This window comes from Ixodes scapularis, unplaced genomic scaffold, assembly GCF_016920785.2.
Source record: "Ixodes scapularis isolate PalLabHiFi unplaced genomic scaffold, ASM1692078v2 PGA_scaffold6__148_contigs__length_123643588, whole genome shotgun sequence".
Taxonomy (NCBI): Eukaryota; Metazoa; Arthropoda; class Arachnida; order Ixodida; family Ixodidae; genus Ixodes; species Ixodes scapularis.
In genome coordinates this window covers 101,761,946-101,780,512 of record NW_024609881.1, presented here as the reverse complement: position 1 = coordinate 101,780,512, position 18,567 = coordinate 101,761,946, and the positions used below count along the sequence as shown (strand labels likewise).

The 18,567-nt window shown below is 43.9% G+C and overlaps 1 protein-coding gene across 1 annotated transcript; it reads left to right on the top strand.

Annotated features, from left to right (window-relative positions):
• The first annotated feature begins 442 nt into the window (after nucleotides 1-442).
• LOC8032976 (carbohydrate sulfotransferase 13-like) lies at nucleotides 443-4,039 on the top strand. Its single transcript, XM_042294871.1, has 3 exons — nucleotides 443-457; nucleotides 1,805-2,039; nucleotides 3,510-4,039. The coding sequence occupies exons 1-3, from the start codon at nucleotides 443-445 to the stop codon at nucleotides 4,037-4,039; spliced, it is 780 nt and encodes a 259-aa protein (XP_042150805.1).
• The last annotated feature ends 14,528 nt before the right edge of the window (nucleotides 4,040-18,567 follow it).

Here is an 18,567-nt window from a genome sequence, read left to right as displayed (position 1 = left end):
TTACTCTTTCTGATGTTAGCCTGAGACTGAGGCAGGAAAAGAGGAAGTTTCAAAGTAGAAGAAAAAACGAACAGTCGAGGATACGTCTCGACTGTTCATTTTTTCGTCTACTTTAAAACTTCCTCTTTTCCTGCCTCAGTCTCAGGCTAACATCAGAATGATTAATTTCCACCAGCTCACCTGCGCACTCACTACAATATCATTGTTTACTCTCTCCCCTTCCCCAGCACAGGCGTTTCGTGGATTGTGGCGTGCTTACCTAAACAATGCGGCACATGTCTCGCACAGCCGTGAGCATTTGAAGAGACATTTGCTTTGTTGCAGCTGTATACGTCATTCATGTTCAACAAAGCAGATTGCGTCCACGTCGATGCGCTCTATTCTTCTTCCGGGGCAGCGCCCACAAACTTGGAGTCCCCCAGAGTGTACACCCATGTCTAAGATGTCGACTTGTACGGTGAGCAAAAGTGCCTTGGTGGTTTTGTGCGCAGCAGTTGTGGCCTCGCTCGCATATTTTGACTGGTTTGAACGGCCGCCTTCTTGCCCAGTGCCACCATCCGGCGGCACGACCAGAGAGCAGGTAATACTCAAGGCCCATACGCACATTGGCGTTTGAACGCGTTTGAGTACGTTGCGACGTCCTTGCGAACAGGAGCGGTCGCTTGCGGTGTGACGGGCGCCTTTCCGTTGCGCTTGGTAGTGCGACGCAAGCGAGTAGGGCATCTCTCAACTTTCCGAAGCGTTGCGGTGCGTTCGACCAATCAGAAGCCAAGAGAGATGGTGACGTGTTCGTTCGCCCCACTCGGCGAGGTGTATTTGGTCCTCCGCTCGCAGAACTCGCTTTTTCTTTTTGTGAAGCGGTGGGGACTGCTTTGTGCAAGGCTGCGATGGTTCAAGCTCGACAAAATGTCGGGAAGGCCACCGGGATTTTCCCAAGATCGAACACTTCGACGCTGTCGCTGAGCGCCGCCATGCTGCCGTAGATTTCGCTTACGCCGATAGTCACGATAGCGCGTTCTTATTGGCTCTTGACTGCGGTTCACTGCGTGTCAGCGCAAATGTGTGTACAAGCTTGGCGCGAGCACTCTTCGCAACGCAACGCGTCCGCTTGCTCCTACGGAACGCACCGCGCTCAAACGCAGATGTGCGTAGGGCCCTTAAGTGTTGCCGCTATGGTCACTGACAGGATGAGTACGTCAGGGAGGCCCCTCAGTTGTCCCGCCTCCCGAGCGAGCTTCCTGCCTTCGATAATGCTCCAGCGTTTTGTGAGCTTCGAGCCTGCACATGCAGCCGAAGCACGGTGGAAGCCAATGGGCGCGTGCTGATGTCCCGGCATCCGTAGAAACGCCCTGCCTTTCCCATCCTCTCAGCGAGCATAGTGGTCATCCCGATTCCGATTTCTTCTGAAGATATTCCAAGTGTTGTTCTGACGGGACTCCTTTGAATAAAACTTTCGTTGGCCGTTTTCCGATTTCATGTTTGTCGCACAGGGAACGAAATATATAGTTTTGTTTCGCTTTTGCTTGGTATCCTAGAAAATTTCAGCTTTCGTTGTCTAAAAGCGTTCATGAAATCGACGTGCATACACTTGACCCTACAATAGGTTCTAGATAACAAGGACTTTTCGTAGATCGTACGCAAGGGTTTTGCGTACACAGCGGGAGCTCGTGACGACTCTTCGAGCACAGATTCAGGACGCGGGCGCAAGGCCCGCACTCCGCAATGTATACCATCTCCGCCCAGAACAGTTTTGCACTTCCCGTGTCGATTGTTAATTCCGTGCTCTTTATTTTTGTTTCCGCAGACTTCCAGACGTAGCGACGATGACTTCGCATCCAGAGCAAAAATAATCAACGAAGTGTGTCGCAAGTACAAAGTGACCTTGGTGGATCGCAACTTCGGCTACGAACGGCCCGACCTGTGCCACATCACAAGATGTCCGATCATCATCGACCCCGCACGGAAAGTCGGCTACTGCTTCATCAGCAAGGTTCCATCCACCACTGTGAAGACCATCTTCGGGCTCCTGCTCAACATCAGCAATTACTTAGAATCCAATTCATTTTTCGCTCCTGCTCAACATGGTTTCCGTCGCTCATTTTCTTGTGAAACGCAGCTGCTTCATTTCACCCATTGTTTGCATGCTATACTGGACAAAAACCATCGGGCTGACTGTATTTTTCTCGATTTTTCTAAAGCATTCGACAAGGTTAATCATAAGTTACTAATGCTTAAACTTTCTTCATTAAGCCTAGATCCTAACTTGTTAACCTGGCTGGAATGCTTTCTAACCAACCGCTCACAATATGTAACTCTAAATGGCGTTAATTCATCCCTGACTGATGTTGTATCGGGCGTACCCCAAGGTTCAGTTTTAGGCCCGCTTCTTTTTCTAATATTCATTAATGATTTACCAAGTTGTGTTTCTTCCTCCATGCATTTATATGCAGATGACTGTGTAATTTATCGGGAAGTTCATGATGATGATGACGTACGCATTTTGCAATCTGATTTAAATAATATTACTCTTTGGTGCAAAAAATGGCGTATGGAATTAAACCCTAACAAATGCAAACTAATGCGCGTCTCCCGGCAAGGCGCACGCCCTTCAAAATATACACTAACCGACATTCAACTTGAATCTGTAAACTCGTACCGTTATCTGGGTGTTACTATATCGTCGACATTAACCTGGAAGCCTCATATTGATATAATAATCGCCAACGCTCACCGCATGTTAGGATACTTACGACGAAACATCAGAACGGCCCCAGTTAACTTAAAACTTCTTCTTTATAACACTCTTGTACGGTCAAAATTGGAATACGCAGCCTCTATTTGGGATCCTAACCACACGTTTCTGCATAAAGCTCTCGAACTAGTTCAAAACAACGCCGTTCGTTTCATTCTGTCTAATTATAATCGAACAGCTAGCATATCATCAATGAAATCCAGTTTATTGTTACCCTCTTTGTCATTGCGCAGAAAGTTTTTTCGACTTTGCCTGTTTCATAAAGTGTATCATCATCAGTCGCTGCGAGACCATTTCTTTACACTGCCTAGCTATTACTCTTCCCGTCTGGACCATCGGAATAAAGTTGGATTAACACGTTGCAAAACAAACACTTTTTTTTATTCATTTATCCCGCATACATCAAACGACTGGAACCACCTTCCAGCAGATATCGCAACTATACCTGATTATTCTCTTTATCGCCAATCTTTGTCTACATTTCTGTTTGGTGAGCCAACATGAGTCATTTTATTTTGTTTATTTTTTTCCGTAAAATATATTGCTTGCCGCTTTTGCCAATGGCTGTGTGTTTTTGATATTTCAATTTCTTGTTGTTTGTTTTTTATTGCTTTGTCAGTTTGTTTTATTTTGCTTTGCCCCTCCCCTCTACAATGCTTCGGCGCTTGAGGGTATGTACAATAAATAAATAAATAAATAAACACGCCAAATACAGTTGACAGCTTTCACAGGGCATTTCATGAGCAGGTCCGCACAGTCTCACCCATGACGTTCCTACAAAAGAGCAACGAGGAGCACTACACAACCGCCATGTTCGTGAGGCATCCCTTCGAGAGGCTTGTATCCGCTTACGTGGACAAGGCACTAGCCCCACGTGCTGTCAATGACTATTTTTACGAGCGGTACTGGAACGACGTGCCTGGTGTCAGGGCAACGGGTCGAAACTTGACCTTCCCGGAGTTCATTGATTACATACTGAATCAGAGAAAGAACGAGATGGATTCTCATTGGGCTCCGTACCACGTGACGTGTCAGCCTTGTACCGTCAAGTACGAGGTCGTCGGAAAGCTGGAGACAGCAAGCAGGGACTTTGCGCTGTTCTTTGAAGCGCTAGGTGTTCAGCCAAAGGACATTCCGCACGAAAACAAGAGTGGCGACCACGCGTACCGCAAGTCTGCCCGAGAGTTTTTTAAAGAGCTCACCTTCGATCAGGTGATGCGCTTATATGAGCGGTTCTTCTTCGACTTCGAGATGTTCGGGTACGACTTCAGGGACTATCTGCACTGAGAGTGTACGCGAAACCAAAGTGGATAAGGAATACTTCTGAGGGAGTTCTTCAAATCCACTGCTTAAACAAATCTGCAGTGGAGAAAGCGAAGACTCATGCATGAAAGCCATAAAGTTATTGTTTTTTGTTCTCTTCAAATGCGCATTCAACAGTCAGCTTTATTTACAATTATATAAGTCTAGACGACTTGCGTTTGCCAGTTTCTTAAAAGTAGTGCCTCATATGTTGACTCATAACCTCCTGTATACTGATAATGCCTCTCCAATCGCCGGTAGCCAGCTATCACCACAAGGACACGTTGGTTCCCTATACAAGACAGAAAATGTGAACGAAGTGAATAAGCTTCTCTCGCCCGTTGTATTCTTGGTGCTATTTTTTACATTTTTTATTGGTTGCTGTGGGCAGGAACCTGCCGCATCTGTCATTTTACTATGCCCCAAGCTACACCCGGGACCATGGAAAATGACTGAAGCTGATTACGAGGAAACACTGCACCCCAATTCTGCCTCCTGCCACTCAACAGTATGCGGTAGGCGCCTTTTAAGGATATCTTGTCTGTCCATTTTCGTGCATCCTGCGGAGGCTTCACCCGCAACCCAGCTTCGCTGAGGCCTCCCTATCGTCGAAGCTGGATCAGCCCATGTGCCCTTCCAGATCCTCTTTCGGCGCTGCTTGAATGGCTCTCAGAGGTCACCTGCCCACATCTTTCTCGCGAACCACAAGTAAGTGACGGGCGCCTGACGACAAGCACAATGCCTGTTTCCGTGACGTATGCCCCGACACAGCTCACACCTTCTGTTGTGATTCAGAGAGAGGAAAACCCACAAAATAATGAGAAGAGAAGCAGGGCCCACGCGGGCCTGCTGAAAATACGGGATCTCACACGTCGATTAGATGTGGTGACGGCTAGAGCCCGGGAAGGCGGGAAAAGTTCCGGGAGAAAGAGACGTCTGAGACGTTGAATTTCTCGATCCTTACTTTCTCTATGAGGGTTCAACAACATGGGGCTCAAACGCCCGGGGCGACCAGCCTGAGAGCACGGGCCTGATGGTGGCTGGTGGTGCAATCTATGAAATGTGGAACTTAAAACGAAAAAATCTGCTTAGGTGACTTCGTACCTATTGTTACCCCGGAAGACCCTGGCCGTTGCGATTTCTCGACCCCTTCTGCTCTTCGCCTGGTCCTTGACCTCAGAATTGAAAAAGTTCAGTGTTCGCTGTTTCAGTGAGTGGGTTTATTGATAAAATTAGGTGGAAAAAGATAGGAAATGCGGAACGGTTGGTCAGGCTCTTGATGTATGGTTAGATTTCTCGTTCCGTTTGGGGAGGGGAAGAACCATGAGTGATCGAGAAGAGAAAGAGGGCTTTCTGCCTGGGACTCGGGAGTCGGTGCGTGAGCAACGATGAAAGCTCCGGGGCCTTGAGAAAATCAAATATGGCTTGGAAAACCTTAATCCTGGTCGTTCGTGGTCCTATGAGTGAGAAGAGACTTTGAGCATCTTGGTTGCCGATATTATTTGCTTTTGAAGATAATTCATGGGTTGTCCATAGAGCCACTAATCGGCTACGTAGAGTGTAACGGCAGTGTGTTCCCGGTATTGTTGTGGGCGCCGCCATCTTGGTGCTTAATGCAGATCAGACGCAGCAGCCGATCGTTATGATTCAAAAGTGCGACTTTTCTGCATTATATTCGGCGTTAGGAAGCTCATATAATATTGATTTGCTCTGTCGCAAACCGTTTAAACATTTCTAAAGGACGGAAAAGCGTTTTTTATGCTCTAAGATAGAGCTGCAGATATATGGCAACTATAAGTTTAAGTCCCAAGACGGGTAAGTGTCGTTACTCTGAAATATAACTTGTTTATTGAGTTTAGTCCTGCGTATTTTGGGCGTGCCCAAAAAAGAATGCTGAAGGCTTTTTTCACGTCGCACTGGGGATAGTCTTGGAGAATATACTCGTCAAATAAGGTGCAAAGGAATGTAGATGTTTGTGCAGCCATTTCGTAACCTGTGCAGCAAAAATTGCTTTTTACACCGTGAATTGTTTTTTGCAATGAGATGTGGCAATCTAGAGGTGGTTTCGGGGCGGCAATTATTGCTTTTCTCCACTTTTTGAGTATTGTTTCGTGCACACTTGTGCGGATCTATTGTTATCGTTTGTTATGCGTCATCGTGTTTCCTTAAATAAATGGGCTCCATTACAAGTGGGTGGTGTTTCCTTGATTTGCCATATTGCATATAAGTTGGGCAATTGTTTTCGCGAGTGGTGTTGCCTTTTTTAAGGTTTGAAGCTGTATAAGGCCTTTTAGTTCGTGAAGATCGCAAGCTACTCGTTCTTGTTGTGTTCTGATCTTTCGGTGAGTGCAAGCTCCATGGTGACACGTGTCACGTGACGTCACACGTGAGCGTTGTGTGTTGTATGAAATTCCTGCGCAAGGTCATTTGGCGTCACGTCATACGTGGCTTTGACGCCACTTGTGAGGTTACAACCACGTGACCTCGCGCGAACATTTTCTGCTATATATGGCTGAATTATTTTTCATTGCAGTAGCTCGCATTTGATCGCATTTTTGCTTGTGTAGCCTAAACCGGACTGGGAGTAAAACCGGTGTGGCTATGAGGTGTGTTGCTTGTGAGCAGTCCATGTACTGTACAGTTGCCTCCGTCATGAAACGTCCGCCTCTAACCAACAAGGCCGTTTTGGAAGTTTTGTTATAAAAGCTACTTTTACTGCCATCTCGCACTCACTTTTCGTGCAAGATGGCAACGGCCACCGAAACTTCGTTATAATGGCCCGGGCCAAGTGCTATGTTTGAACTGAGGAAAACAAGGTCAGACAATCTGCTGTTTAAACGTCTCCATTGTATGCCGAAACTCAAGCTGCTGAGCACATCCAAGACGTCGAACTCTAATTTGAAAAAGCACATTAAGGTGAATTATTCTTCAATGTAACATACTTTTTTCCCGTTAAAATGTCATCGTTAAGCCTTCTTAGCCAAAACAACTCACCTTTCTTTCGACATCGTTTAGTTGCAGCTTTTCAGCTACATCTCAGAATGCTCGTTAAAGTAAGCTAGCGAAAAGTCTTCGAAAACGGCTTAGATTAGTTTACTTGTATATTTCAGAACGAGGCTAAATCAGTCATGGCAGTTATATATAAACGCGCCTATTTGATATTTGATTAAGATTGTGATTTATCCAAACAGTTTTTTCTCTACTAATTCGTGATGCTGTTTATTGATTTACTAGTTCGTTGTTCCACATAACTGATAACTAGAAATTAACAGCGGTGCTTTGCACCAGTCCTAACTTTTCTTTTCCGTCAGTCCCTCCGTTCGCAAAAGCTATCCGAGTTCACGGTAATTTCAAAGAAACGGAAGACCGAGACTACAGCCCACTTTCCCGACAGCCCTTGCTGAAGCAGGGGAAGATCAACCGTATGCATCAAGCTCCCGTTTGTCAAGAAGTGTTCTACAAACTTGTGGAGACGTTTGTGGTTGAGACTGTAAAGTCATAAACTAACAGCTGTCGTACGCTAACAGTGAAACACAAAATAACAACAAAGTAACGTAAAAGTAACGTCCGTCAGTCATGGCAAGTGACGACACCAATATTTTGTTACATTTGCAGAATGCTAACGGAGCTCTGTAACGCGTAAAGAAGCGCAAAAAATACAAGGACAAGGAAGGAAACAGACAAGAGCGCTACTCGCAACTGGTTTTTATTTGTGAAAACAATGAAATATATAGCTTCGAACTAACACATACTCTCTCCTAATATCTGTTTAACCCCCGTAACAAGAATGAATACTCGATCCCCGATAAGGAAAGGGACGTGTCACTTACGCATTTCTTGCCCTTTGCCTGGATTTTGAAGACTTCATGCAGTTCTCCAGAAACCCCATCCGGGTATCTAGCCAGAAACCTGGTGTCGCCAAATGACAGGCACATGGGCAACGACTGCAGTGAGTGGCAAGATGTCCCGATGGAGTGGCTTTCGCCGCCGCGGTGGGAACACGCCGCGGTGGCTCAAAACTCAAGTTCCCTCGATTTCGTGAACCGAATTTGTCGTAAAAGGCCAGCATCTTTCCCCCTTTCTGCACTATATTTCGAAGACGTTCGTAATTAGAGCGTTTTGGCTCCGCACAGGGGTGGGTAAGCTGACTTTCGGAAAGGGTTTATTAACGCGACAGCGTTCACGAGCTCGAGTCGCAGAAAGTGCTGCGTCGGCGTCGGCGTCGGTAAAGTCACTGGAGCTTGGAAAGTAGCTCCATTGTGTTCCCACCTGCTACACTCTAAAAAAAGTCTCTGCGTCTACGTTCACGTACAACACTTGGAGAACCAATCATCGCAACTTACGCAGGCAGCTCAGCGAATGACGATGCCGAAACATCTGTTTAGACCAAAAAACGCAGACTGAGTTGTGACATTAAGCAATGCAAGCGTGACGTTTTGCATTGCTTAATTTCACAACTCAGACTGTGTTTTTTGGTCTAAACAGATGTTTCGCGCATCGTCATTCGTTGAGTTGGATCCGTAAGTTGCGGTGGTTGGCTCTCCGAGTGTTGTGTGGGAAAGTAGACGCATGGACTTTTTTAGAGTGTAGCCGGACGCAAACAAATACCAATATAAATACGACAAAACCTCTCAATGTGATTGGCTTATCGCTGTCGGTTGCCATGGTGATCGTTTCGAAGTTTCGAAAGGGTCGTTGAAACCAGTCGCACCAAGATCGCTATAGAGAATCATCGTACTGAAAGCGTCCTCGGCCAATATGAGCGCCTTTGGCACTGTGCATGCAATACACTTATCACTCATGCTTATTTCCTCGAATATTTTACAATTATGTTGCTCTTCTTGCCTGTTTCAAGACAGCACAATTATTTTTCACCACCTCCAAGCACTGGCGTTGCGTGTGATGGCGGTACAAAGATGTGCGTCATCACACGCTGCCTCGGTGCTTGGGGGCATTGAAAAATAATTTTACTTCCTTGAAACACGCAGATAGAGCAACATGAATGTAAGAGATCTGGAGAAATAACCATGAGTGATAGCTTTATTGCATGCACAGCTCGAAAGACGCTCATATTGGCCGAGGAACGCTTTCAGTATACGATGATGTTCCATACCGATCTTGGTGCGACTGGCTTTAATAACCCCTTCGAAGCATCGAAGCTTTGAAAGGGTCGAAAACGGTGATTATCATGGCAACCGACAGTGATGATTGTTGTTCTCGGGGGCGACTTTAATATTAATATGATGGAACCTTCCCATGCTGGGACCCAATTTAGCAATGTTCTGAGCTCTTTCGGATATGCGAATGTGATTTTGTGACCTACTAGAACTACCCTTGAAAGTGAAAGCGTACTGGATCTCTTCATTACAAATATGGGCCAAAAACTTACTGCAGCTGGTACGATCAGTTGTAGCATCAGCGACCATATTCCTATTTTCCTCGCCTTTCGTCGCTGTGATTTGAATTTAAGAGTGAAATCAAACGTTTTTTCTCTCAAAACATTAACAAAACATGGTTTGCTGCATTTTAAAAACAAAATATGTGCTCTCGACTGGACATCTGTGACATCACAATCCAACGTTAATGATGCCTACGATACAATTCATGACTTCAAATCATATCAAATCAAAGTTTATTTAGACAACCGTCGAGGAATACAGCTGTCTGGGGGGCCGCCACAAAAGGCATCGACATGCCTGACAAGGCGACAGCCCCCCGCCCTCTCCACGGCCAGACAAAATGAAAGACTTAGATGACGAAAACTACTTGATCATGAAAGATCAAACATAAAATACCCTAAGCGGTACAGAACACTGTATACAAAGAGAAAAACAATGAACCAAAACCAGACTATCCCCCATGTAAGACAAACGACAACGAGGCACATCAAGTTTTATGCCTGCACAAACATGACAAAGGGGCCACAAACAACAACATTGTGCAGCAAGCCAGCCATCTCTACAAAAATATTTCTTTAAGCCCGCAGAGATGCTGCACAAAAAACAATATACGCGCACAAAAAAAAAAGATACTGAAGAAAAAAACATGTTATTTTTGAAGGGACAATAGATAGACATTTATGTTTTTCTTTAAAGCTTGTATAGACATACTTCCCAGAATAATGGTCATGAGATCAGGGTGGTCATTCAGAAGTACAGGTATTTGATGATCTAATTTTTTTATGCCATAGTTTATGCGTATTTTTTGCCTTCTGTAGCTGGTGTGCCGATAATTGTAGGGATAATCTGTCCAAAGATACGTACTGAAAAAGACAGTTGGTTCTAATTTGATTTGATTATAGATTAATAAAGATAATTTTTTATTTATAACATTTTGAATAGTTAATATTCGGTGCTTTCTAAAGAGCGGAGCAGAGTGACTCCGGTACGGGGCATTTTCGACCAAGTGCAGGGCCTTTTTCTGTAATATGTGCAGGCCTGGTTTCTAGATTTGTTTTTATTGTGGTTTCCCATACAAGGAGACAGTAGCGAAGACGGGAATGAACTAAGGAATAATATAGTTGTTTTTTACCCAGTGAGGCAGCACATCTTTAAGTCTATAGATAATCTCGATAGAGCGTGAGGTTTCCGTTCTTATTCTCTGCACATGGAAAGACCGATTTAGAGTTTCATGAAACAGAACACCTAAGAAAGAACCTATGTGATAGAACACGTTCGATGATTTCGCTTTGAAATTGAATTTGAATCTCCTGCTGAATAGGTTTATTTTGTGGTCGAAATATAATATACTTTGTTTTTTTCGTGTTTAATTGAATTTGGTTTACTCTAAGCCACGATGATAAATTTTCAAGCCATGCGTTCGTTTCGTGCTCAAGTACTTCTAGGCTTTTTCCAGAAAAAAATATGTTTGTGTCATCAGCATATAAAATTATATCTGGTGTTTGAGGTATTCTTATAATGTCATTTGTGTAGATTAAAAATAAGAGAGGGCCAAGAACGGACCCTTGCGGGATACCGTATTCCATTTGACCCATATTTGACTTCGCCTGATTTATGTCTGCATATTGTGAACGATTCGACAAATAGCTTTGTATTAAACTAAGTGAGATTCCCCTAATTCCATATTTGTACAATTTTCCGAAAAGAATATGATGCCTGATTGAATCAGACGCTTTTTTGAAGTCAAGAAACACTCCTACTGCATATAACTTCTGCTCGAAATTGTCAATTATTTTATTTTTGATGTTTAGAAGCGCCAATTCAGACGATTTTTCCTTCTGAAAGCCGTACTGTTGCTTAGCTATAACATTATTTTGTTTAAAAAAAAATATTAGTCGTGCATTAATAGCTCCTTCTATGAGTTTTGAAAAAATGGGAAGAACGGAGATTGGTCTGTAGTTATTTAGGTCATTTTTATCACCTCCTTTGTGAATCACCGACACTCTTGTTATCTTTAATTTATCGGGAAATATGCCGGTACTCAGAATTAGATTACATATATGTGAGATTGGCCCACTAATTAAGTGAGCAACAGATTTTATAGGCTGGGATCTTATACCATCTTCACCACAAGCACTGCTATTCTTAAGTTTGTGTATTAGGCTGTATACTTCGGTTTGAGTAGTAGGAAACAAAAATATTGAACTCTCAATACCCGGTGAGATGTAAGATTCGTAATCACGACTACTAATGACATTGCCAGGCGAAGCACCGGACATCAAAAAGTGTGCATTAAATTTATCAGCAAGCTTAGCCCTGTACAGGACATGCCTTCTAATATAAGCTCAGAAATATTTTTTCTTTCGTTTTAAGAAAGTAGGTCGTTTACATTTTTCCACAGCGCCAATTTTATTTCTGCTCTTTTTGAATTCAGCTAGATAATCCACATGTTTTGTTTTTATAAAAAGGGCGAAGAGCTTATCTCGTTCTTTTATTCTCCTAAGAAGTGCGGCATCAATTCAAGGCTTTCTAGACTTCCTGTTTTTTTAATAGGAACCATTGGAAACGCTTGATCATATAGTATCTTAATTCTTGTAGAAAAAAAGTCGTATGCTACAATGGAATCATCCAACCGAACAACGAAGCTCCAGTTTTCCTCCTCGACTAAACTTTGAAACAACGTAATAATTTTATCGTTAATGACCCTGTACATAATGGGTGCATGACTTGTGGGTTCTTTACGTTGTGTTGAACAAGTTGGTAAAAAAATAAAAATAGGTAAATGGTCACTTAGATCCGATAGCAGAACACCCGCCTCTAGCTCATTCACCTGATAGTTTATAAAGCACAGGTCAAGCAAGGTCTGAGACATTTCCGTCACCCTGGTTGGGACATGAATTACATTTTCATGACCAAAAGAATGAAAAACATCAAGAAGCCTTTGTTTGGCTGGATCTGCTGATAATACATTTATATTAAAGTCACCACTAATAATAGCATGTTCACCGATTCGGGCGCACCATTCCAGCATATTTTCCAGGAATTCTAAAAACGTGGCTACTGTACCCGAAGGAGGTCTATACACAACGACAACTATGGTACCTACACACTTTAGCATGAGAGACTCATAATGGGGGTTAATTATAGAGAATTCTGACACGACATGTATATCTAGGTGTTCCTTTACTTACAGCGCCACACCCCCTCCCTTCATATTGTCCCGGGATATTGACGTGCACCCATATCCCGCGAAGTGAACGACATCGTAGTCGTTTGAAAACCAGGTTTCAGTAAAAGCTAAAATATCAAAATTATGGTTTAACTGATCGAGTAACATGTCAACACCTTTGTGTTTATTTCTTAAACTTCGCGCATTCAAATGAAACAAAGGAAATTGTCTTTTATCGCAAAGTTTATTGAAGTGTTTAAAAGAATCCGAATCATAATAACTGCATTTTGACTGCGAACTAATCGTCAACATCACCAAACAAGAAAGAAGCGTTAGTAGCCATTGTCACAATATAGAAATAAAAATTTGCGAGTTACGAAACCCATTAACAATACTCAGTCCATTCGCGAAAATTCTGCCACCTCTCTTCGGCACATACATACGGGGGAAGGAAGGTCAAACTGCGGTAGCAGGGGAGCTTCCAGAAGTGCTATGATGAATGTTTTCCGTATAAGTAATGTCTCGATCGATAAAATCACGAAAACCTTGGATCACACTTGATCACATCAGTATGATTAGAAAAAGGAGTCTATTGTTCAAACATTTTATTTCCTCGAGACACCCAGACAATTTAGCATCCTTCAGACGATATAGAAATACATTAAACTCTATACTAAAACAAGCAAAAGCAGTGTCATGCAAACCTCTTCAGATATAAATCGAAAAATTCTCCTGCTGTGATGTAGAAATCTATAAATTAGGTTCTCCAGCGTGGCCCACGTAACGATAAAATGGGGGAGCTACTGATCAATGGCCAAATGATCTCCGGTATCCCACTGGCAGAATGCTTCAATTCCTACTTGGTAAATCTTGTTTCAAGCACATATAATGAAGATGCTGTCAAATATATCACACGGAGCCCAAGCTTGTCCCTTTTTCTCAGTCCAACAAATGGAGTTCAGGTCTACAAGATATTCATGCGACTCAATAAATAGTAACATTCGTGATATTAGCGATTTTCGAATGAAACCAGTCAAGCTTGTCATTGACATAATTGCACCGTACCTCGCACATATATTTAACCTCAGCTTGGCTTGCGGTGAGTTTCCCGCAAATATGAAACTTGCCAAAGTTACTGGGATTCAAAAAGGAGGTGATGTGAACCTAATGACCAACTATAGACCAATATCCATCCTTCCAATTCTTTCTAAGGTAGTAGAAACGCTTGTCAAAACTCGCGTAGAAAGTTTTTTTATCGACATGAAATAATAACTGACGCCCAATTTGGTTTTAGAAAGGGAAGGTCGACAGAGTCAGAACTTTTAATCTAGAAATAAATAATTCAAATTAACATTCAAAACAAGCTTTTAACACTAGGTATTTTGATTGATTTTAGTAAGGCGTTTGACTGCCTCAATCATTATATAGTCCTTGATAAGTTAAAGTGTTATGGAATACGTGGTCCAGCACTCTTACTCTTGGATTCCTATCTCTCCAATCGCCAGCAGTGTGTCAGCATCGACGGGCGATCTTCTTCTCTCAAAGCCGTAACCTGCGGCGTGCCTCAGGGTCGCATACTAGGCCCTCTGCCCATTAACATTTTTATAAACGACGTGGTAGAGGTTAGTACTCTTGCGCAGTTTGTAATATATGCCGACGACACCAGCCTTTTTGTGTCGGGCGTAGACGCGGAAAGCTTAATTATTAAAGGGGACCTGCAATGACGTTTTGACTGGTTTTTAATTTGCACTGAACCTGAGCGTACTGAACGTAGAACCTTAATCCAACTTTTCTTTTCTCAAATTTCGCTTTAGTTTAAAAGTTATAGGCAAATTAGAATTACAAAAACAAGCAAAAAATAACCTCCTTCATGACGTCGTAGGTCCTGCCTTGAGTAGCCTTGAACTAGAGGAGGAGTAGTGAGCTCATCGAGCGCACACGGCTGCCGCACTCCGTGTCGACGGCTCGAGAGGGCGCCACTAAAGCACATGTTGGATAGGCTGTATGAAGCGGACGGCCAGGGCAGCTCGTATTGCATTTGCAGCGCGACTAAACACTAATTCGGCATAACATTTCATTGGCCAGAAACGACAGCAAACACGGGGTAAAGATCAGTTCAGAACGGGAGCTACTTCGCTCTGACGCACCGCCAAATGGCCGAATCGCCAGCAGGGCCCGCGCCGAAGGCCTTCGGAACGCTCGGAACCGGTCGGATCCTTGAGCCGGTATACGACCACAGCGCCGCCGCGTACATTCGGGACCTTTCTACGCTCCTCGTTTGTCGTAGCCTCTTCCCACTAACCTTTTCTAGTATGCGCCGTTTTTTTCCGCTGCTTGGTGGCGGGTATGACGACGGGTCATTTCTCGTTTCCGTACTTTCTAAACTGCATTTGTTTCTTTTCTGACCTAAAATAGTGAACAAAAACTACTTTCATACATAATTGAAACGGTTCGCGACACTTATATTTTGTATCTCGACTAAAAAAAAGCTCTTAGCGGCTTTGACCAGTGGCAAGCCCAGGACCAAAGACGTCACATTTTGCGCGCTTTCGGTACCGCGGGTCGCCCTCGTCGGTGGAGGAGGTTTCCGCGTCGTCCGGTTAAAATATGACGCACTGATATTTAGTTACTCTCTCCGTGCCCGCTGGCTTGCCCCAACCCCAAGAGACGTGGAAACCGCAAAAAAGGTAGACGCCTAAATATGATTGCAGGGCCCCTTTAAGGAGAACAATATTCTCGCGCAATTTGGCAGATGTTCTGAGGTAAATTGCCCCAAAATTAATGTAAACAAAACCAAGGCACTCGTATTTCGGTCATTGAATAAGCACGTCTCCTTCACTAAATCTCTTACCTTAAGTGGTACAGTAATCCATATAGCTAAGCACCAAAAAACGCTGGGCGTAATTTTCTCTGAGCATCTGTCGTGGGATCGCTTAATTGATAATTTGGTCAGCAGGTTTTGCAGAGTCATTGACGCTATTAGAAGATGCCGCTCAATATTGCCTGTTAACATTAAACTCATGATTTATCATTCCCTTTTCGGATCTCATATAAATTATTGCCACATCGGGGGGCACACCAACAACTTCGAATTTAAGCAGGATACTGTTACTTCAAGAAAAGATGCTAAACATCATCGCGGATGTACGCTACTTATGTCACACTAAACCGCTCTTCGAAAAAATTAAGATTGTTGCCATTACAGATATGCACGTGTATCGTCTTTTGTATGTTTTCCTTTTCGGAACAAACGAATTCAATGAATTTTTTTGGCGTACCTGGGACTTGAATAAAAAGGAAATTTTGGTCAGTATGCGCTGCTCTGAGATATGGTATGTTCCTCATTTCCGCACAAATCATGCTTTACAATTCCTTCGCCATATGTTACCCTCTCTACTCAACAGGTACCACCTAGAAAACATGGAAACATACTCTCTGGCTAAAGCTGAAAATTATCAGAGTTTTATCTAACGCGGATGTCTCTGTATGACATTTTTCTTTTTCTCGCTTTTGCGTATTATGCTTGCTGCCGAACGTCCCTGCGCTCTCGCTCGATAACTGTGTTCATTGTTACTTAAGCACGTGCCCAGTTGGTAAGAGAATCTCCATATGCTGTATAACGAGTCTTTTCGATGTAACACTTTTTGGCCAGATTGCTATGCTTGTTTAGCTTTAGGGCCTCAGACCCTGTCAAGTTACCATACGGTAGGTTTTTGTCTGGAGGCCCGCCAGAGGAAATTTCTGGAAATAAAGATTTCATTTCATTTCATTCCATTTCATCTGTATGTTGGCATTTGTGTCCGGCTGGCAGATGGAAACGCAATGGCGCTTCTTCCCCAGATCCAGTGACATTACGCGCCGCAAATCCCACCATGCCCCTGGTGACGTCACACATGACGTCACGTGTGACGTCATGAGGGTTTGATTTTCCCGCTAAATATGTCGGGAAAATTTTTCAGCCAATATATTGAAAAATTATCCCGCCAATTCTAGCGGAAAAGTTTGGCACGAGGTCATCTGGCTGTGACTGTCACAATGGCGTCACAGCCACGTGTGACGTCACGCCACATGACTTCGCGCGGGAATTTCAAACAACCCACTACGCTCACGTGTGACGTCACCTGACACGTGACGCCATGGGGCTTGCACTCACCGAAAGACAAAAACACAACCAGAACGAGTAGCTTGTGAACTTCACGAACTCTAGGGCCTTATCACATTTTCAATACTTAAACAAGAGGAAACAAACACCACTCGCGAAAAAAATTGCCCAACTTTCCCGCAATATAGCAAACCAAGAAGACATCACCATCTTCCAATGGAGCCTATCACATATGGGACACGCGAAAGAGAAAGATGATGCTCTTACCAAGGAAGCCCAAGACGACGCATCAGAAAAGATAACATTTGACCCGTACAACTCTGCACGATACAATACTCACAAAATGGTGCAAACGGATCACCCTCGCCCCGAAACAGGCTCTGGATTACCGCCTCTCATTATTAAAAAAAAAAAAGAGTTCGCGAGGAAGCAACAATATTTATTGCACAAATTACAAACTGGCTGCGCATACATCCAATTTGGTTCGCACCTTATTCCACGAGTATATTTTCCGAAAATATCCCCATCGCGACGTGACAGAAGAACTCCAGAAAAAAAATTTTGGGTATGCCCAAAACACGCAGGACTAGAGTCACTAAATAAGCTACGTTTCAGAGTAACGATACTTACCCATCTTGGGGCTTAAAATTATGGTTTCCATGTATCTGAAGCTCTATGTGAATAATCACAAAAACCTATTTTCCTTCCTCTAGAAATGTTTAAACAGTTCGCGACAGAGAAAATCAATACTACATTACCTTCCTAACACCGAATCTAATGCTCAAGAAGTCAGACTTTTGAATCATGACGATCGGCAGTTCCGTCTGCTCTGCACTAAGCACCAAGATGGCGGCGTCCACAACAGTTCCGGAGAGCAAAGAGCTGAAACTTTAATCGTAGCTCATTTAGTGGCTCAACACAGTACATAGGAATTATCCTCAAAAGGCAATCGCGCCAAATCACATGGGCAACCAAGATGCCCAAAGTCCCTTTTTTTGCAATAAGACCACAAACGACCATGATTAAGGCTTTCCATGCCATCCTTGATTTGCTCGAGGCCACGGACCTCTCATCCCGACTCTAACCCCGACTGCCAGGCAGTAGCCCTCCTTTTTCTCTTCGGAATCACTCGTTTTTTTCTTTATAACATCACATTGGGAGGCTAACCTCTCGTTACGCATTTCCTCTTTTTCCACCTTGTCTTCTTATTTACCCCGGAACGGCCAGGGTCTTCCGGGGTTACAACCGCTACGAAGGTACGTGAACAGTGTGGAGGGCGTTAGTTGTGGCGGGGCACACGTTAGAGAGAGAAGCTATGTGCCCATCGCCAGGCGCCTGTCACTTACCCGACGTGCGCGAGAAAGATGCCAGCAGGCAACCGTTGAGAGTCAGTCAAAGCAGCACCAAAAGTGGGCCTAGAACGGCACATGGGCTGATCCAGTTTTGACGCTAGTGAGGCCTGAGCCAAGCTAGGGTTTGGGTGATGCCTCGGCAGGATTCACGAAGGGGGACGAGACAGGCTACCCCTAATGTCTGTTTCGAAAATGTGTCTAGCCTCATACTGTTGAGTGACTGGACGTAGAATTGGGGTGCAGTCTTTCCTCGAAATGAGCTTCAGTCATTTTCCATGGTCCAGCGTGCAGCTTGGGGCCTAATAAAATGACAACCCCGGCAAGCTCATGCTCACAGCAACCACGACAAATGCCAAAAAGAGCACCAAGAATACAACGCACGAAAAGGCTTATTCACGTCGTTCACAGTTTCTGTCTTGTAGGGCTTAGCGGCGCGCCCTTGCAGTGACAGCTGGCAACCGTCGATTGGGCAGGCATTATCAGTATATAGG

Excerpts from the sequence above, each read along its gene's own strand:
- LOC8032976 (XM_042294871.1), top strand. Across the intron at positions 2,040-3,509 it reads CGGGCTCCTGCTCAACATCA|TCTCACCCATGACGTTCCTA; the intron begins GCAATTACTTAG and ends AGGTCCGCACAG.